The 22081-nt window shown below is 41.3% G+C and overlaps 1 protein-coding gene across 2 annotated transcripts in view; it reads right to left on the minus strand.

Annotated features, from left to right (window-relative positions):
- raraa (retinoic acid receptor, alpha a) overlaps positions 1-22081 on the minus strand; it is a 348397-nt gene that overhangs the window by 11145 nt on the left and 315171 nt on the right. For both annotated transcript variants that reach the window (XM_056468992.1, XM_056468993.1), the window contains one exon: positions 18226-18367. In XM_056468992.1, the coding sequence (XP_056324967.1) occupies positions 18226-18367 (142 nt within the window). The remainder of the gene's footprint in view (positions 1-18225; positions 18368-22081) is intronic.

Consider the following 22081-nt stretch of genomic DNA (forward strand, 5'->3'; position numbering starts at 1 on the left):
CCCTTCGTTCCCCGAGGGGGGGAACGGAAATGCTATGTGGAAACTTCCACTATGGGGATTTCGTCAGAATCCAATCATCAGAAAGAGTATAAAAACGGGCCAATGAAATGCCAATGAGTTGGCAGCGTCAGCGTGCACAGCTGGCGTCAATGACAATCAGTCATGCTATAAAGACGCAGCCAGTGCCATGCTCGACATCCTTTTCTAGCTGAAGAGACTTTCACGCTCAACAGCTAAGGGACAATCGTTGTGGTGTAGGAAAATAGCATTTCCGTTCCCCCCCTCGGGGAACGAAGGGTTACTTTAGTAACCGTAGCGTTCCCCTTCGGATGGGGAACTCCAATGCTATGTGGAAACTTCCACTATGGGGAAATCTATGGAAAACGCCACAACGAAAGAACCTTACTGCGTCCCTGGCGAAGGGTGTGCCACGCAGTAGAGCGAGCGCACCTACAACGCCCCGAGACACAGTCTTCCAACGTGTCCCCTGGCCCTCACTTACCTGTTCAGAACAGTTATGTTTTTCGGGGAGTCGCAATAACCCAGTAAAATAGGTTTTGATACGACAGTACGTTGGGAAAGCGTTCAGTCCCGATAGGGAGGACGCTGCGGAGCTCACCTGTTACCCAGAGGGGAGACCTGGAGACAACCTATGGACTAGCCCAGAGATGGGGAGTCCTTGCATAAGGATGGTTAGCGGGGAGGGAAGACACGAGCCTGCCCTAGAAGGGGGGACTATACCGTGGCTGAGTGAACGTATGGGATCGCCAGCGGGGATCACACATAGCAGGCACCTATACCCAGAACGCGGGCTGACCAGCGGGCATGCCGACAACGTAACGGGCCAACACCTGACTCCTCCGCTGAGTCAGGTGCTGGGGGCCTCGGAGGAACTCTGCAGGGTTCGCCAAAGAAATGGGGAACTAAACTGACAAAGCTGAAAAAACGCACGTATCTCCGGGTTAGGGAGAGTGGCGCAGCAAGCGTGTTTCGACACCTCAACCGAATCGTTTCCTCAATCACCAAGGGTTGCCTAATACCCTTGAGGAAACCGGCTCCACTCGCAGATTGTAACTTTGCAAATGTATTGGGTGTCACCCAACCCGTAGCTCTACAAATGTCTGTCAGAGAGGCGCCGCGTGCAAACGCCCAGGAGGATGCGATGCTCCATAGTGGAGTGCGCTCTCACCCCCGGGGGACACGGCTCACCCTGGCCCAAAGGCGAGGGAGATGGCATCCACTATCCCGTGGGCCAACCTCTGTTTAGATACGGCACTTCCCATCTGCCGACCACTGTAATGGACAAAGAGCTGGTCAGAGGATCTAAGGCTCTGAGTGTGGTCCACATATATTCGCAAAGCGCGAACAGGACACAACAATGAAAGGGCTGGGTCTGCCTCCTCCGCGGGCAGCGCTTGCAGGCTCACTACCTGATTCTTAAACGGCGTGGTAGGAACCTTGGGCGCATAGCCGGGCATTCTAGGCACGAGTCACTGACCGAAAATGCCTCCAGGTACCTAACCCTCTTAACCGATGCCAACACGACCAGCAGAGCTGTCTTCAAGGACAGAAATCTCAAGGATACTGAGTCGAGTGGTTCGAAGGGATCCCCACGTAGGCTCGTAGCACTACCGCGAGATCTCAAGAGGGTATGAGAGGGGGGCGGGGTGGAAACATCCGCCTAGCACCTCTGAGGAGCTGGATGATGAGGTTATGCCTCCCCACGGTGCCGCCATCCACGCACCATGATGAGCGGAGATGGTGGCCACGTAAACCCTCAGTGTGGAGCGCGACAGCCTTCGCTCCACCTATCCTGAAGGAAAGAAAGCACAACACTGATCTGGCAAGATCGGGGGTCTTCTCGGCGAGAAGCGCACCACTCAGTGAATAGACTCCACTCCAGGGCGTAGGCATGCCTCGTAGGGGGTGCACTAGCCTGAGTGATGGTATTAACCACCGCCACCGGTAGGTTACCTAAGTCTTCCTCGTCACGTCTTATGGACCCCACGTGGAGGTTCCACAGAACTAAGCGAGGGTGCCAGATGGTGCCCTGTCCCTGAGAGAGTAGGTCCTCTCTCAAAGGGACTCGCCAGGGGGGGCGTCGCGAGGAGGGAGAGTTCTGATATCCAGGTCCGGTTGGGCCAGGGGCGCAACTAGCAAGACCTGTCCCTCGTCCTCCCTGACCCTCCCTGAGTAGGCTCACTGGGGGGAGTGCATACTTACGCATGACTCGGGGTGGAGTCGCCATTCTCCCGGGGAAGGAGCTGCCGTGAGAGCCTGTTGGCCGCACGGTTGAGCCCATCCGGGGTGTGAATAGCAAGCAGCGACTTCAGCCGCGTATGACTCCAGAGGAGCAGACGGCGAGTGAGCTGAGACATGCAGCGGGAGCGTATACCCCCCATCCGGATGGAATACGCTACCGCGGCCATGCTGTCCGTCCTGACCAGCACGTGTTGCCCCCTCAGCACCGGTAAAAAGCGGCGCAGAGCGAGAAACACTGCCAACAGCTCTAGGCAGTTGATATGCCAATGCAGCTGGGTTCCCCTCCACAGGTCCGCAGCAGCATGCCCGCTACACACGGCCCCCCCACCCCATACTGGAGGCATCTGCCGAAACGACAGCCTGCCTGGACGCCTGACCTAGGGGCACACTGGCCTGTAGGAAGGAGGGGTCCTTTCCAGGGGGTGCGGGTGCGGTGACACAGCGCAGTGACAGTCACTCGGTGTGGGCCCGCGTGCCATGCGCGTCTGGGGACCCGATCGTGAAGCCAATGCTGTAGTGGTCTCATATGGAGCAATCCGAGCGGCGTGGCCGCGGCTACGGATGCCATATGCCCCAGGAGCCTCTGAAATAATTTCAGGGGGACCACTTTTTTCCTGTCGAACTCTCTCAGACAGTTCAGCATTACCTCGGCGCGCTCTCGTGAGAGGCGCGCCTCCATAGTGATCGAGTCCAGCTCCAACCCGAGAAAGGAGATGCTCTGCACGGGGGCGAGCTTGCTCTTTTCTCGGTTGACCTGAAACCCCAACGGGCGGAGGTGCCGGAGCACCTTGTCTCTGTGCATAATCAATTGCTCCCGAGAGTGGGCTAAAAAAATCAGCCAGTCATCGAAATAATTGAGCGTGCGGATGCCGGCGAGCCGAAGGGGCGCGAGGGCACCCCCCGCGAGCTTGGTGAAAACTCGCGGAGACAGAGAGAGCCCGAAGGGGAGGACCTTGTATTGCCACGCTCGACCTTCAAACGCAAACCGCAGAAACTGCCGGTGGCGTGGAAGTGTGGAGATATGAAAATACGCGTCCTTCAGATCTATTGCTGCAAACCAATCCTGAGGACGAACGCATCGCGTGATGCGCATCTGCGTAAGCATTCCGAAGCGCAGCCTGTGAAGGCAGCGGTTCAAAATGTGCAGATATAGGATTAGCCATAGCCCACCGCTTTTTTTTTTTTTTTTTTTTTTGAGAGCAGGAGAGGAGATGTTCTCGTCTCGCACTCAAACTCCAGGAGAGGGGCTGGGAGTGGAGAGAAAGGAGACCGTTCTCCCGTGCTCCATGAGCCATTGGCGAAATGCACCGATCCTGTCAGCTGGAAGGCATAGCGTCCCAGACTGGCAGTGTTAGGGCTGTCACATCCGGAGGAGGGGAAAAGTGCTCTTTCACTGAGGATTTTGATGGCGTTTTTTTTTTTTTTTTTTTTTTTTTTACGCCTTTAAATAACGTGCCCCGCCCTCCAGCGGGGAAAGAGCAAATTCCCTCCTCCCCAGATGGCCCGCCTCAGGGACGCTTCGCGGTCCGTTTTACCGAACTTAGCGGCGCCCTGGGCGGGGGACGCTGGTTGCCGGCGCGATGCTCGGCGCAGCCGCGTGGCCGGAGGCGCAGGCGGGGGCGGCGAAGCAAAGCTGCGGGCTTCCCAGGGCACACACAGCCGACTTTTTTTTTTTTTTTTTTGTAAGAGCATAGTCGGTTGCGGTGCGGAGCGCATGCTCAGTCCTGGGTCAGAACCATCCTCGCGCAGCCGGGCCAGCGCCTGCGCTTGGTAGCGCTGGTAGGTGGCCATAGCATGCATGGTGAGGGGGAAGGCGCACGCAGCACACTGCGTGAGCCTACTGTGCCCATCCAGGAAGAAGGGGATGGGGAGGCTTAGAAGGTCTCGCCTTCATCCTCCACATCACACCCCTCTAATCGGTCCGGCCGCGGAGCTGGGGGATAAACCATCTCCAGAGCCACGGCCGAAGCAGCCTGGGGAAGCACAGCCGCAAAGTCTGCTTCTGGATTCGACGCCGCGCTCAAAGTCCCGGAGGGAGCGAGCGGGTTCGAATCCTCGTCAGACCTTGACAGCCCAACCTCCAAGGATGGTGAGGATGGAAGCGCACGCAGATCGGGCAGAAAAAAGTGCCCTCAGGACAGCGTGAGTTTACTGTGCACTTCCGGAAAGAAGGGGACGGGAGGCTTTGAAGGTCTTGCCTCCTTATATCCTCCACATACACCCATCTAGTCGGTCCGGCCGCGGGGCTGGGGGATAAACCATCACCAGACCCACGGCCGAAGCAGCCCGAGAAAGCACGGCCATCACGTCTGCTTTTTAGATGCTAACGCCGCGCTCTCCACCCCGGAGGGAGGGAGCGAGCAGGCTCGCATCCCCATCAGACAATGACAGCCCATCCTCCGATGCAGCGATGGACATCTGACCCCCGGTGTCATCAGGTGAGAGAGCGACCATCCAAGGACGGAAGACACAGGTTGGAGATACCCTCAAAGACTCTCTCAGAAGCTTCGTGAAAGGCTCTGAAAGTGAAAGGATGTCGAGCATGGCACTGGCTGCGTCTTTATAGCATGACTGATTGTCATTGACGCCAGCTGTGCACGCTGACGCTGCCAACTCATTGGCATTTCATTGGCCCGTTTTTATACTCTTTCAGATGATTGGATTCTGACGAAATCCCCATAGTGGAAGTTTCCACATAGCATTGGAGTTCCCCATCCGAAGGGGAACCTGAAAAATCACATGTACATAAGTATTCACAGCCTTTGCTCAATACTTTGTTAATGCACCTTAGGCAGCAATTACAGCCTCAAGTCTTTTTGAATATGATGCCACAAGCTTGGTACACCAGTCTTTGGGAATTTTATGCCCATTCCTCTTTGCAGTACCTCTCTAGCTCTATCAGGTTGAATAGGAAGCGACGGTGTACAGCCATACTCAGATCTCTCTAGAGATGTTCAATAGGATTTAGATCTGGGCTCTGGCTGGGCCACTCAAGGACATTCACCGAGTTGTTGTGAAGCCACTCCATTGATATTTTGGCAGTGTGCTTTGGGTCATTGTTCTGCTGGAAGATGAACTGTCGCCCCAGTCTGAGGTCAAGAGCACTCTGAAGCAGGTTTTCATTCAGGATGTGTCTCTACATTGCTGCATTCATCTTTCCCTCTATCCTGACTAGTCTTCCAGTTCCTGCTGCTGAAGGATGGTCTTACGCTGGTGATGAGTGGTGCCTGGTTTTCTTCAAACGTAACGCCTGGCATTCACTCCAAAGAGTTAAATTTTAGTCTCATCAGACCAATTTAGTTTCTTATGGTCTGAGAGTCCATCAGATGCATTTTGGCAAATTCCAGGCGAGGAGTGGCTTCCGTCTGGCCACTCTACCATACAGGACTGATTGGTGGATTCCTGCACAGATGGTTGTCCTTCTGTAAGGTTCCCCTCTCTCCACAGAAGAACACTGAAGCTCAGACAGAGTGACCATTGGGTTACTGATTAACACCCTAACTATGGCACTTTCCCCCCAATCACTCAGCTAAGAAGGCCAGCCAGCTCTAGGAAGAGTCCTGGTGGTTCCAAACATCTTCCACTTCAAAAAAAGTGAAGCGCTATGAATTCTTTCTGGATGCACTGTAAATACTCTACTATAGTTATTTGATTTATTTATAAATATGTAATATTAAAATGATTGAAGTAATGGCATTTCCCATTTTCTGTGATTGATTGTCTCACTGTTAAATACAGACATAAACATGGCTTAAACTTCTAACCGATGCACGCCAACTAGGACTACATTCTTAGTTGTATAAAGCAACCCATCTCGCAAATGTAAATCTAACAATGATTAGAGTTATAATAACCAGCCTCCATGTGCTTCACACATGCGACTCATACTGCATCAGAATCTCACAAGTTAGTTGATTCACAAACTATCAATAAGACAAAACATTCAATAAGACATTTGTTCAGTTATTGAAGAAAAGGCCCAAATACTCTGCAATTGAAAGTAAAGAAGTAAAGTAAAGAATTCAGGAGCTTTGAATCTGTGTGTGTTTTAAAAAAAAAATGTACATTATTATAATGTATAAAAATTAGACAATAATAGTAGAAGGCAAAAGAAATGCTAATAAATAAAAGTTTAAAATAAGCATTTTCTCTAAACTAAAAGGTCAGACAGGTGGGCCTTCAAAACTTTTTCAGAGATGAGGTGGGCCTCGAAGTGAAAAAGGTTGGAAACCCCTAATGTATTCCATGGATCGCTGGTGTCTTTTATATTCTAAACACACAAAATCATAAATGTAAACTGCAAATTTATGTTATTATTTTAATATTTGGGATAGCATAAGATTGAGTATTTTTAATATTGTAAAATATACACATTTTCTATATTATAATTAACAATAAAAATAAATGAAAACATTATAACATTTCCAATTTCAATTATATCTCCATTTCATTTGAATTTCTTTCCGAAAAAAAAGTAAATTAACAGCCGTTAAATTACCGACATTTACCATAAAATAACAGACATTACAAGTACAGAACTTTCCTTCAATTTAAATTTCCAGTAAATTTCTGTAATTTATCCATCTGTTATTTTGCTGTAAATTTCTATCATTTAATGGCTGTTATTTTGCTTTTTTTTTCACCCAAGCTGCCAGAAAAAAAAGTTAAGTAACAGATTTTTTATAGTGCAGTCTGAAACAAATCACCTTTATTATTATTTATTGAAAATTGGTATATTCCACAAAATTCCAAATACTTCGTATGTTATCCTAATTCCTAAATAATAAAATAAAAATAACATAAGTTGACTATTAATGTGAGATGTGAGCATGTGATTTAAGAAGGAAATCAAGTGGGCAAAAAAACAACAGATTTCAAGAAGGCCGACAGGAAACAGTGAAGGATGAGAGAGGCAAGAAAAGGACAAAAAAGTTGTGCGAGTGGCAGTGAAAAACTGTTTGAGATGCAGAGAGCTGCAGTAATGGAGTGAGATGAGAGAGACAGATAGAGCAAACGTGTTAGAGGCAACACATCGCATCTGTGAAGACAAACCGTGAGGGGAGGAAAGAGCGAGAAAAAAAAAGGTGTTAAAGGAAAAAAAGAAAGACAGGAAGCAGAAATGCCATCACACCCCTTCCATCAGCCGAGCATCTCTGCGGGGTGAGTGTTTGTAGTTTGATGAATAGAGCGGGTGGATGAAGTCGTACATAATGCTGATAGATCACCACAGGTTTCATTAGACCCAGAGCTAATCTGATCTCATTATATGACACACACACACACACACACACACACACACACACACACACACACACACACACACACACACACACATAACGCCACGGCATTATTTTCTCTCCAATCTCTGCCAGCGCTCGGACACTCATTGTATCCCTCTCTCAGGCCTCTGGAGATGTGGAATTAATTCCTAAATAAAAGTGGGCGATCTTAACGTGCCTACATTAGCCCCGATGACAGATTGGCACAGCGATCATAAGCCGCAAAACACAATTTAATGAAGTCATTAAAGAACTATTAGCCTGGCTGAACCATCACTCATGCACAAGCGCTACTGAGAGACCTGCAGCGAGCCAGAGAAAGAGAGAGATCCAGATTAGATTCACATACTTCTCCAATTTCCAGTTAATTACACCAGATTTTACATCTCTAGCAAATACAAAGAAATTACGGCATATTTTTGGGAGACAACTCCAGTCTGATATCTACATATATTTTAACCTGTCATTAACATAGAGAGTCAGCCAGAGGACTAAACTAGTCAAGAATTATTACAAACCGTCTGAATGAATGCACGGTTGCATATTATGATACATTTTGCTTTATTATGATTTTTGAAAAATTTCTTTCGCTATTTTTTGATACTCGCATTAGTCTTTTTTTTTTCTTATTTCTGTATGTATTTATCAGAATTCTAATGGGTTGTTTTGTTTAGTGTGTGTATTGTAAATAATATATATATATATATATATATATATATATATATATATATATATATATATATATATATATATATATATATATATATATATATATATATATATACATATATATAATGTAATATAAAATATAATTGTACAATTTTATTCACTGTTTATGTTATCTGCAATTTCTCCAGTACACTAAACTATTATTGCTGCCAATTTTTTTTAGTTGAAAGAAAGGAGCTTTTCATCTCAACTTACATCAGTCAAACTAACTAAAAATATTAAGCTAAACTTTGTATAACTAAAAATAATTGTTAAAACCTGATTAACTCATTGATATTAATTAAAGTAACATAAAAACATTTGTTTCTATCAATTTTTTCAGTGTAAAGCTGCACGATATTGGCAAAAACACAACAGTTTCCTTTTCTCTGACATACACTCAAAATTATGTTTGCTGTTTGTTCAAACTACTTATTTTAACTGAACTGAATCAACACAATTCTTTACGCTTTTGTGGGCACAACCTAACTGTTTTATGTTAAATCCACTTACATTTGTATAAACTACTAAGTTAACTTAATTCCTTCATGTTGGCCCAACACAAATCGATTGTGTGGAACCCAACATTACTACAGTGTATATTGTGATACGCAAAGCAATTTTAGTTGACCTGAATAGCTCTATTTGAGGGCATACTCACACTATGTAAAGTTGCCTTCAATCGTGCGCCCACTCAAATTTACGCTGCTCAAGCGCAAAACTTCTGGCGCGCACTCAAAACACTGGCTGCTTACGTGAAAGTTATCTGCTCTCGCTCAGTCAGATGATGCGGACTCACAATTTGTGCCTTGTTTACTCTTCCTTTTTTGTGCTTTTGCTCTCCAAAGATCCTCTTGTTAAATTGGTTATGTCAAGAATGTTGATATGATTTATATATTGGTACAGTATTTATTAACAATACACGAAAAACTAAAAGGTTAAGGTAAATTCTACAATCAATACTAGTGTTTTTGATGTGTTAGGCAAATTTCCAACTTCTTCTTAATGAATGCATACTTCAGCATACTGTAGTATTAAGAATAGTGAACTGATAAAATGAAATGCAAAGTGTAGTTTTACAACAGAAAGTGTGGTGAATTGTAGTATAATATACCCTACATTGTATAAAACTACAGCATTGGGTCATTTGTTTATATTACAGTTGTTGTGTAACTATAGCAACTATAGTATTACCACAACAGTTTAATTGAAGTACTTTATTATAGTACTGTTCAAAACACTGTACATGCCAATAGACGTGTTCAGGGGCCCAGTGAAACAGCTTTTCCTCAAAATAAAGAGGATGACAAGGAAAATGCCCTCCAAAATCTCATCAACATTTGTGGAAGACAGCAGAGACTAGTTCACTTTTTTGTAGTTCCCATGATAAAATGGGATTGATAGTAACATTTATTTGAAGAGTGAATAGTACAGTAGGCTATAATACCATATCAAGCTTTTCCCTATTTTCAATCACAGTTACTGCTTTCTGCTCGTGTTTGTTTGTTTGAAGTTTTATTTGATTAGTACGGTGCACCTTTTAGATGTTTTATAAATCTTTTTAAAATAAAATGTAATTCTTTACATCCAACATCTATTCTCTGTGTCTTTAAGTGTTTGAAACCTGAAATATCTCATCATATAACATACAGCCAAAAATGTTATGGTTTATTAGATAAAAAAATATTATGTAGATATTTTTAGTATTTTGGTTATTGTTAATAAATAGTGTACCAATATAAATTATATCAAAAGCACCAAAGGAAGAGGGAACACAAGACACAAATTGCGAGTCTGCATATCATCTCACTGTGCGCGCAGTGTATTGAGAGCGTGCAAGAAAAATTGTGCATGAACAGCGCATATTTAACTGCGAAGAAGTTTTGCACGTGAGCAGAGTACATTTGAGTGTGCACAAGAAGTTTTGCGCACAAGCAGTGTATATTTGAATGCGCGATAGAAGTTTTGCGTGCAAGAAGTTCTGCGCACGAGCGGCACCTATTTGAGTGTGTACGAGAAGTTTTGCGCATGAGCAGCGCATATTTGAGTGCGTGCGAGAAGTTTTGCGCACAAGCAGTGTATATCTGAGTGCGCGCAAGATGTTTTGTGCAAGAACAGTGTATATTTGAGTGCGCGCGAGACGTTTTGCACGCGAGCTCTTGACATGTAATACTGCGCTCACGACATTTGACGCATCTTCAGTTTCGGGCTCAGGCAGTTTTGCACTCACACTACAAGTGTACTGCGCCAAACCCCAACCAAACCACGCTTTGGCACACCTTTTACAACCGGGCCAGGGCCGGCCAACCGAACCACGCCTGAACCCGATTCAGAGCACTCACACCTGTCAAATGAACCGGAAACGCGCCTGGGCAAGATACGGATAGCATAGTGTGAGTATGCCCTGAGTTCCTCAATTCAGATACAATGTCAAAAACGCTGGGTTTCACACAATTGATTTGTGTTGGGACAACATAACGAAATTAAGGTAACTTGTTAGTTTTTACAAATTTAAGTGGACAGAATTTCAAAGCGTAGCCTTGGGCTGGAGGGGGTCTGGTTCGGGGACCACAGGATTTCATCTCTGTTATTCACTGACAATATTGTTCATGTTGGCTTCATCGAACATGGACCTTCAGCAAGCACTGGGGTGGTTTTCTGCCAAGTGTGACACGGCTGGGATGAGAAGCTGTCGATATACCGGTCAATCTACGTTCCTACACTCACCTATGCTCATGAGCTTTGGGTCATGACCGAAAGGACAAGATTAGATTAGATTAGATTAGATTCAATTTATTGTCATCACACATGTACAAGTACAAGGCAACGAAATGTGGGTAAATGGAACCCCCCGACCGTGCACAGACATCACAACTCCAGGGAAGACAGGTCACAGGAGGTGGAACAGGAAATAAAATACAATCAGGAAAGAGAGGCAAAAAAAAAGTCCCTCTCACCTTGCTCTTAAGTTAGAGCAATGTGAGATCAGGGAGAAGAAAAAGCCCCAGTAATCTAGCACAAAAACACACCGACAAGACATAACATTGCCACAGGGGATGGGAACAGGGGGTGTGGATATAGTCCGGTAAGGGCGGGCAGCCATCAGGTCCTGCAGCCATGGAGGCGCTGGTCGCAGACTCGCCCACCCCCTCCAGTGGGTGAAAGCATACGAAGGCGTTGGATTGGGGCCAGGAAGTGTCGTGCTGTGTATCTGTGTGTGTGTGTGCGTAAGCCTGTATAGTCCAACAGGTGTCCTTGATGGGGAGCAGGAATTTCAGAGCGTCTCCTTATCTTGCTTTCCGGGAGATCTCGGATACAAGCAGCCGAAAAGAGTTTTCTTTGCAGGGTGGCAGGGCGCACTCTTATAGACAGGGTCACATCGAGAAAATTCAGCTGAGGTGGCTCGGGTATCTGTTTCGGATGCTTCCTGGACGCCTACCTAGGGAGGTGTTCCAGGCATATTCTACCGGGAGGAGGCCTCGGGGAAGACCAAGGACACGCTAGAGGGACTATGTCTCTGGCCTGGGAACGCGTCGGGATCCCTCCGAAGGGACTGGAGAAAGTGTCCGGAGAGAGGAAAGTCTGGGGTTCTCTCCTAAGACTGCTGCCCCCACGGCCCCAGAAAACACGTAGAAAATGAATGAATGAATGAAATTTAAGGGGACTGTACATAAAACAATTAAGTTGCCCACAAAAAATTGTGTTGTTACAGCTCATTTTAAATATGTAGTTTAAACAAAAAGCAAAGTTCATTTTTTGAGTGTAGATTGGTGTGAATTTGTAGTGGTGTGTATTTGCACAGAACATATTAAACAAAATACAATATAGTATATATTATAGTATTTACTATATAGTAGTTATTATATGTCCAGTAGTCAACATTTGAAGTGGTTCAAAACCTACTTAAAGTTGTCCTAAAATGTTTAAACAACACCCATTCTTGCCTTAGGACAATTTTGAAAAACATTTTTGATCCAATGTTGACTACTGTATATTCTCAGGGACAGAATTCAGGGACAGAATTTGAACAAATCAAATGTAAAATAACACTATAAAGTTTTCATCATATAAATAATCAAATACAATGAATGTTTGTTAAAGCTACAAATGTTAACTTCTCACTTGAAATGCTTACAAAAAACACATGCAGTGTGTCATGACTCGAACTGACTCGAACCAAGATCCGAACTGCTTGAATCCTGTGATGTACAGTAGGTGTATTAGGTGTGCATATTGCAATGTCAATGCTGAAGAGATACACTGTGCAGCCCTGTTCTCCAGTATTACCAGCCTGATCTCACGAGGAAACATAACTATTTCACGTTTTATCAGTTTAGTGGCTAATTCATACAAATTTAGAAGAGTTAATTTGTATGAAAATGTGAATTTTTTAAAAGAAGGCATAGTACCAAATCCCACCCCTAAACCAAACCGTAATTAGGGGATGATCATACAATTCAAGATCATACAAATTAGCCACTAAATCAAAAAGTTATGAATAGCGTTGATATTATTGTATGTGGAGTATTCTGTCTGTCTGGAAATGTTTGTCTCTGAAATTGCTGGCGAGGTGACCAGAAATGTGAACAGTTGTATGAAATTTACTTAACATTTAACTTTCTTCTGGTTGTTCCAATCCTGTATTAAGTTCTTTGTTTTAATAGCCTACACAACAGAAGATACTGTATTTGGAAGAATGTCAGTAATCAAACAGATCTTGTCACCTATTTACTGCCATAGTAGGACAAAGAAATACTATTGGAGTACAAAATGGGTGCCGAGATCTGTTTAATTACTGACATTCAGAACAGATTCATATGTTTGTTACAGCAAACCCTGTCATTTGGTGACTGTTGCGTGTCTGTGTTGGATTTGACAGGAAAAACAAACATCATTTCACACCTCGTCACATATCGTGTCATTTCAGTGTTGTCCTTCAGTCTTTTTTCTACCAGTGTTAATGACCACGACCTCTGATTACCATTGAAACAGCCATAAAGGAGATTGGTGTCACGCCAATGTTTGCGCATACACATTAGCAAGAGAAAACTGAAAATTATGTGTTATTTTTAATCATATTAGATCTTAAGCAGCAACAGTAATGAGGTAGGTCGCTACAGATTTAGTTGCTGATTTGAAATATGTAATTGAATTGAGAGTTCAGCCAGCAGTTTTCAAGATTTTAAAATTCCCCCATTTACTTATATTGGGCTTTGCTCTTGGATGAAATGCCCACAGGGGTTGCAAATATGGCTGCAGAGTGAACAGACTTTCCTTGAAAGGGATTTTGTTTTATGCTGCAGGCACTGCTAAGTTTGTTAGCAAAAAAAAAAAAAAAACTTGTAAGGCAGTCTCAACTAGACAACCAGCGGAGACACATTAACAGTTAAATGTGTCAAGATATTTTTAAATCCACCACGGTGTCCTGTTTATGTCTGAAGAAGATGAAGAAGGACTTCACACTCACTGCATTCTTTTGTGATGTTAGTGTATCCTGCAGCTCTGTCTGTGTTTGTTTACAGAGTCACATATAGGTGTGGCATACATATCACACTAATTTAACCCAGATTTCAATATGGATGCAGACATTTCTTGAAACTATGGGCCCTATCATACACCCAACGCAATAAGGCACAAGATGTGTTTGGCGTGATTTGTTGCTATTTTCAGACCAGCGCAACAGTAATTTTCATGTTTTGCATGACGTTGTTTAAATAACAAATCCATTTGTGCCACTTTTTGGACTCATAGGTGTTCTTGTCTAAAAAGGAGGTGTGTGAAGGCGGATTGTTGGCGCATTGCTATTTTGAGAAACTGAAATAGATTGCGCTATTGATCAACTAAAAGCTGGTCTAAAATCCAGCGCAGAGTGTGTTAGTTATACACCTTTGCAGGTTCAAACGATTACACATTGCTTAATACACACCGGATGTACAGCAACACACAAAAACCTACACATATGAAAAAAATTAAAGGATTAAAATGTTACAAAAATTATTATTTTCTACATGAATATAAAAATCATTACCTCCATGCCTTCTTCACCTTGGGGGGCTTTTTATCAGTTTATTCATGACAATTTGCATAATATTATTATAATTAGGAGTAGTATTTATTATATGCATATTTATATTTGTTTTAATAAAAACAAGTTTAGATTTGTCAGGTTTTGAAGACGTATGCATCACTACAGTATATGGGGTATATGAACAGGATGTGTGTTTGGATATAACTCAGGTTTTTGACCACACTTTGTTATTATTGTTCACCTATTCGTTTGCTGGAAATTAGAATTGAATTTAGAAATAGTTTTGAAAGAAATCTTTGCGCTTAACAAACGAAATTAAATATGTAGGCTAATGGATGACTTCAGTGGAGTGTGTACAACACGGTTTCCTTATCCACGAAAGTGAAGGAGTAAAGTAATGAGTAAAAGTAAAATAAAGAGAAAGTAAAGAGGCCAAATGGAGGAGGCTCGTTCTTTATCCTCGCGCTGCAGATGGCCTGTTTAACTGTTTTCTTACTAGTGAAGCAATCAGTTTTTCCACTTACAAAGTCCGCTATGTAAATAGCAAATGCGCCATGGAATTACTAAACTGACTCTTAAAGGGAATGAGAGATGAGACTCTGATTGGTTTAATGCACGTTATGCTCGAAACACACCCATAACTTTTTAAGTGAATAAGCACAATCCTGCTAGACCCTGCGCCAGGGCGCAGAGTGTATTTTTTCACCTTACAAAAGCAAAGTAGATTCAGACACACACTTAATGCTTTTGCGCCATGCGCTTTAGACTTTGTGCCTAGATCACTATAATAGATACTATAATATATGTTTATGGATGCAAATTGAAGCATTCGCAAAAGAAAAAAACTATTATTTCCATGTGGCCTTTTAGTGGCTTTTGTGTGTGTGTTTTTTTTACTCTCTGGATTTGCTAACATTGTGAACAGAAATGTTATTTGCATGAAAACAGTTACCTAATACACAGTTGTGTTGTATATATTTAAAGTGAAAGTTAATTTACTCACCCTTTACTTGGTACAATTAGGGTTTCAGTCCAAAGACATGTGCTATAGGTGAATTAAATAAACTAAATTGGCCGTAGTATATGTGTGTGTGTGTGTGTGTGTGTGTGTGTGTGTGTGTGTGTATGTATGTATGTGAGAGTATATGGGTGTTTCCCAGTACTGGGTTGCAGCTAGAAGGGCATCTGCTGTGTAAAACATATGCTGGATAAGTTGGAAGTTCATTCCAATGTGGCGATCCCTGATGAATAAAGGGACTAAGCTGAAAATAAATGAATGAATGAATGAATGAAAGAACAAAAAAGCAAATACTTTGAAGAATGTTGGAAACCTGTAACCACTGACTTCCACTGTATTTGTTTTTCCTACTATGGTAGTCAATGGTTCTTCAAAATATCTTCTTTTATGTTCAACAGAATGAAAAAAGTCAAACTGGTTTGCAACAAGTCATGGCTAAATAAGTAAAGGCAGAATTACAATTTTGGGGTGAACTATCTCTTTAAAATGCATTTGTTTGCATTACCAGGGCATATGCAGGAATCCTGAAGGTAATTTCAATACTTAAAAGACTTTAAAGACCTTCTCGGAATATTTTAAGACCTCATCGTTATTTCAAGTTCTAATCAGTACTAATCAGTATCAAACCTTTTACTTAATAAACAGTTGTTAATAAACAGTTGTGGTTAAATAAATCAATGGAGCACAACCAAGCAACAGAACTTTAAAACAAAGCATTAAAGAATAAATCACGTGGTTGTTTTCAGCGACAGGCTTCAGCCACTGTTTAAACTCGTCTTTCTCCAACCAGGAGTACGCAAACTTACATTTTCCCATTCTGCTGTCTGTTTTGCTCTAAGGTTTCGCTACATGTGGAGAGCATAATATCACCTACCCGTGTTTGTCGCAAATTACATGTCATCACCCGAACAGAGGAGCTTGGCCGGATGAGCCCTGGCCCAAACAAATTGCGTGGTTCGAGCACGCTGTTGTTATTATGAGGAGGAAAATAATTATATTCATGCTTTTTTGGAGTCAAACACTTTGAACAACACTCGAACAAAATTTAAGTTCTCGTAAAAAAAACGCAATTAAGACTTTTAAATACCTTTTAAGAGCCTTAATTTTCTCACAACTGATTTATCAACTTTTAATACTTTTTAAGACCCCGCGGACACCCTGATTACAGTGGTTGCAAAGTTGCATTCAAATGGCTGCAATTTTTAAACAGATGCAAATTACTATGCTTTTCTTTAGTTATTCATTGATGTTTGATAAAGGTAATGGATATGCAAGTAATATTTTTATGCAAAATCAGTAACATTTCATATGTGACCAACAGCATTCACACAGCGCAAAACACCTTTGTTGCATTTTAAGCATGAATATGTTCAGTCTTATTAAATTCCATTAACAGATGTCAATACAAATTAAAATGTTTACGATAGAAATTTTGCTTTGGTGTGAACCTTTTGGGTATTGCCCACATATGTCTGTTTAAGTGTGTGTGTGTGTGTGTGTGTGTGTGTGATGCTCTTGACGGAGGATAATTTGAGAGGAGAAAATTAAAGCACTGGCAGATCGTCCATCACAAAGATGAAATTCAATGAAAAGATAAAAATGTCAACGTTTCCTCCCTGCGCTCCCACTCTCTCTACTCCTCTTTTTTCACAATCTCTTCACCTCCTCCTCAGCAGCGGCAGATGAGTTGTGAGTCTAATGCATTTGGAGCAGAGTGAACCCAGCGTGATGTGCTGGAAATCAATGTGTGTGTGTGTGTGTGTGTGTGTGTGTGTGTGTGTGTGTGTGTGTGTGTGTGTGTGTGTGTGTGTGTTTTATTACAGATGTTTTGTGCGTTCAAATGTATGCAGGAAGTCAAGTGTGAAAGTGCCGCTGTGCATCATTTTATAAATGTACTACGAGTCAAGAGGTGTGAATTTATATGAACTCACATTAATGAAACGAGTGTGTGGTGTCACTGAGACTGATTTGATGGGTCATTTGCGCCCGCGACAACAAGCTTGCCATGATGCCTGCTGGAGGACTGTGTATTGCTGTGAAACCCTGTGAGGCCTGTGCGCATGAATCGGTCAGACACGACAGTATCGTCAAACATGACACGCACATGTTTACTGACACAATTACAAAGCCCTGTCAAGAACAAACACAGACAGAACATAAATCTATGAAGTGCATTCAGTTTATTTTGGGGAATTTTCAAAATTCAAACTCTGATCATTTTAAAATCTATTTAGTACAATAATATTAAGTATTGTATTAAATATTGTAATATTTAGGTATTGTACTAAACTGGATCACCATGAGGAAACCCACGTAAACATGGGGAGAACATGCAAACTCTACACAGAAAGGACTTGAACCAGCGATTACATATATATTATATGTATATAATATAAAAAATGTATATAAAATATAATGTAAAACACACACACACACAGCTAAGATCTGTCACCAAACTGGATCTTACTGGATATTTCCTCTCCCTCCATAAAAACACACCATTTGTGTGCCTGTCTGCAGTGCAGATTCACATCCACTTGATAGTGAGAATGTGTCAGGAAGATTTCTAAACACACACAAATTCGCAACTTTTCCTGTAGACCTGTGGGTGTGTGTTTGAGTGTGTGTGTGTGTGTGTGTGTGTGTGTGTGTGTGTGTGTGTGTGTGTGTGTGTGTGTGTGCGTGCGTGTGTGTGTGTGTGTGTGTGTGTGTGTGTTTGTGCCTGTGTGTGCATTTTCTCACCTCTCCCAATTAACTTCTCAAGTCTGACAGCGCCTAGCAGTGTGGAGACGTGTGCTCGTATAGCCAGAGGGAGCCCCTGATTCTCTGCATGAGTGCATTTACTCATAACTCTTACTATTTCATATCTATTTCATATTTTGGCAATAGTGCTGCAGCTGTAAAGGGAGTAATTCTGATGCATCACTCACATTCTTTGGACATCCCCACTTCCAGGCACTTCTGCAGCCGGCAGTATTGACAGCGGTTGCGGGTGACTTTGTTGATGATGCAGTTCTTCTCCCGGTGGCACGTGTACACCATATTCTTCTGAATACTTCGCCTGAAGAAACCCTGAACACAAACAACACCATGAAGACTGTGAGACTGGTTGCGAGACATGCCGTTGGTTGATAAAACAGTGTTACTCACTTGCAGTGTTCATTTGCAGCTAATTCTGATTTAATTTAGACTAAAATGCCATTTAATTCTCGTCTTCTGAATTCATTGGACTTAGTGGTCTAGTATTAGTTGATTAAATTTCTCCGAAGGCTAGAGGGTGCTCTAGTGCTGAAAAACTACAAGTATGCCACAAAGAAGAGACACAGAAAATCAAAAAGAGCATTAGATTTAACCAGCGATTTTCTAAACTATATGGTGATGTAAATCTGTGAGTTACTCACTATTGAAAAAAGCAGCTAACATGGATTTCACAAGGCACCTCAGCCAATCATGTAACGACATTAACGTCCCTGGTCAGCATTCACAGTTGACAGAAATACCTGACAAAGCATTTCCTACCCTGTCCTCTATTTAAAAACACATTTTTATTAGGGTAAATTATACATTTGATTAACCTTGAACGTGTTATTAAGTGCAAACCATGTTGAAAATTAGCCTCTGGTCTCCTTCCTGATGTTAGCATTAGCCATTACACCTTTTCGGCTAATGATTTCCGTCAACTATTGGCTTTAATGTAACTGCCTTTATGGATTTAACATGACTAATAAACACATGACTATGTTTTATTTTACAGAATGATTCAGATATTTCAAAAACTCAGCTAACATTGGAGTTTAGAGTAAAAATTCATTAATACATTAGATGTAAGCATGTTAATACATGCATCTAAAAGCACATGGTATTTTCATGTGCTTTTAGATGTAACAGCAACCGAGAAGTGATGCAAACAGCTTTCAAATCGTAGAATGATTATCTTGGATAACAGGATTGTGTCCATGATTTTTTTGTGTGTAGCTTGTCAGTGAGCTATATGGCTGTGTGTATTAAACGCTGCTCCATCTGAAAGCAAGTGCTGGAGATTTACTGCTGATTACAGAGCCAACTTTACTGGCAAAATAAGCATGAAAATCACTTTTGATTAATCAAATGGAAAAAACTGTTGGAACTGCATACAAATGCAACATAACGTGTAGCGCTGTACTCTTTCACATGAGCAGCTCAGTATAACAGGGTTTTTCATATCCTGGAGTGGCTCGGTTCACTGAAAATTGTGTCAACAAAGGAGATAATGTTTCCCTACGGTTTCCCACCAAAAAAATGAAAGTTTGTTGGTTAGACAATGTGTAGGCAAATGAAACAAAATGATAACACCATCGTTTAAGTACCAATTCTCATTATTAACAAGTGGCTTATTCACTGCCTATTGTTAAGGTATCGTCTGTTTATTTATATGTATATTGTACATAGACTGCATGATCTTTTTCTACATCTCTAATCCTACTCAATATCTAAACCCATCTACTACCTTAACAGGCTGTAAATTACAAGGCAAAATTAATAGCTAATGGTTTATTAATACAGAGAATTTTACCTTAAAATAAAGTGTGATCAACAAAACATACATCAAAAAAATCCATAAAGAGACTTCTAAAGTAATGCAATTCTTCTGAAGAGACACAAATGCTTTAAAAATGTACCATAATTTAGACACCTGTTCACATATAGACACTAATCAATGCACATAGCACATCAAAGATGGCATTTTCCTCAGTTAAAATTATATTATTATAAGCTATCATTTCAGTTATAACTTAGATTGTATGCTTTGTGTTTAAGTTTATGAAGCACACTATATTTGATTGTGTGCACAAAGTTATTTACCTCTTTGAACTTATGTAGAAACGTCTTATATAAGTGCTGAGGCACAGTTGCCTATTGATTTTGCTGTCTTCAGTAGTTTGTTTTTGAAGTATCATCTCACTCCAGTGATGCCACCATGTGGACCAATTATTACCACAATAATTATTTACATCACATGTGTAGACCACTAAAGACGAAACTTAGCAAAGAATAAAAAATAAATAAAAATTGAGGACACATGCAGGCAGGTTAATTCTGCCAGCTTGCTGAAGGTAATCCCTTAATGGTTTTAACATTCATACGTCTCATCCAGACCTATTGATTCCTGTGTGCTCTACATATGAGAAAGGTTAGCAATCAGTCTCACACTGTGAGAAAAAGAGGGCATTTAAAAGAGCAATCCCCTTATAGCAGTGTCTAAAGTAAAGAAGGGTCAGATCAGCAAACTGGATGAATAGGATAATTCTATTTTATTTCCCCACACCGACCAGGTGTTGTTAAACCTGTAGCTTCATAATATAAAAAAGTGAAAATTTATAGCTAATTGGAAGCATGGCGTTGCTTTCAAATGTTGATTTTATCATTACTGTAGTAACAGTAAAACCCAGCACAGGATTATTTGAAATATGCAAAAATGCACTTCAACATAGGTTTGACTGCAGTTTCTAAAAAAAAAAAAATTTTACATAGCAGTGTATGATGCCAACAACCTTAGTTTCTTTTTACACGAATGGTATTATTGACAAATAAATTATATTGTTGTGCACAACACCAAACAAATACCACAAAACAACTTTAAGGTTCTATGATTAGTAATCAAATACATTGGCCTTACCTATCTAACTCGATATAGACAATTTTTTGGTGTGGTCAGTTTGCTCGATAGCTTTCTATGTACAGCGTTGTACTTGCGAACTTCCAAAGAAGATGATAAAAACAGCAAAACTATGTTGCCTCTTATGTTCACTTTTAAAATTAACAAAGGGTTCAGGTCAGTGGTTCGCTAGGTGATCTGCAGTGTTGGGCAAGCTACTTGAAAAATGTAGTGAGCTAAGCTATTAGCTACTCAAAATGTAGCTTAACTACACTAAAAGCTACCCTCTGGAAAATGTAGCAAGCTAAGCTAAAAGCTACTTGACAAAAGTAGCTTAACTACATCTAAGCTATTTTTGTAATTTTCATTTTTAAATCGTAGCAACTTAAATCCACGTCAATCATAGGTTAGTGCTTAATAAAACTGCCAATGAAACATGAGACAGAATTGTTTAGTACAATTATTTACTTCAAATAATATGGTGTACTCAACAGAAACAAATTATAGTATATAACAGCAAGAACAAAAAATCCAATAAAACCAGGTGTTACACATTTAAAATACTATAGTAATTTATAGTATAGGGAAATATTTAGGAGTGAGCATTATATTGTATATATGTACAACTCTTCATTAATGAATTACACTACATAATGTAGTATCAAATATAGTTGAAGTCAGAATTATTAGCCCTCTTTGAATTTTTTTTCTTTTTTAAATATTTCCTAAATGACGTTTAACAGAGCAAGGAAATTTTCACAGTATATCTGATAATATTTTTTTTTTCTGAAGAAAGTCTTATTTGTTTTATTTCGGCAAGAATAAAAGCAGTTTTTAATTTTTTAATAGCCATTTTATGGTCAATATTATTAGCCCCTTTAAGCTAATTTTTTTTTTTGATAGTCTACAGAACAAACCATCATTATATAATAACTTGCCTAATTACCCTAACCTGCCTAGGTAACTTAAATAACCTAGTTAAGCATTTGAATGTCACTTTAAGCTGTAAAGAAGTGTCTTGAAAAATATCTAGTCAAATATTATTTACTGTCATCATGGCAAAGGTAAAATAATTCAGTTATTTGAAATGAGTTATTAAAACTAGTATGTTTAGAAATGTGTTGAAAAAAATTTCTCTCCGTTAAACAGAA

This window comes from Danio aesculapii, chromosome 12, assembly GCF_903798145.1.
Source record: "Danio aesculapii chromosome 12, fDanAes4.1, whole genome shotgun sequence".
Lineage (NCBI taxonomy): Eukaryota > Metazoa > Chordata > Actinopteri > Cypriniformes > Danionidae > Danio > Danio aesculapii.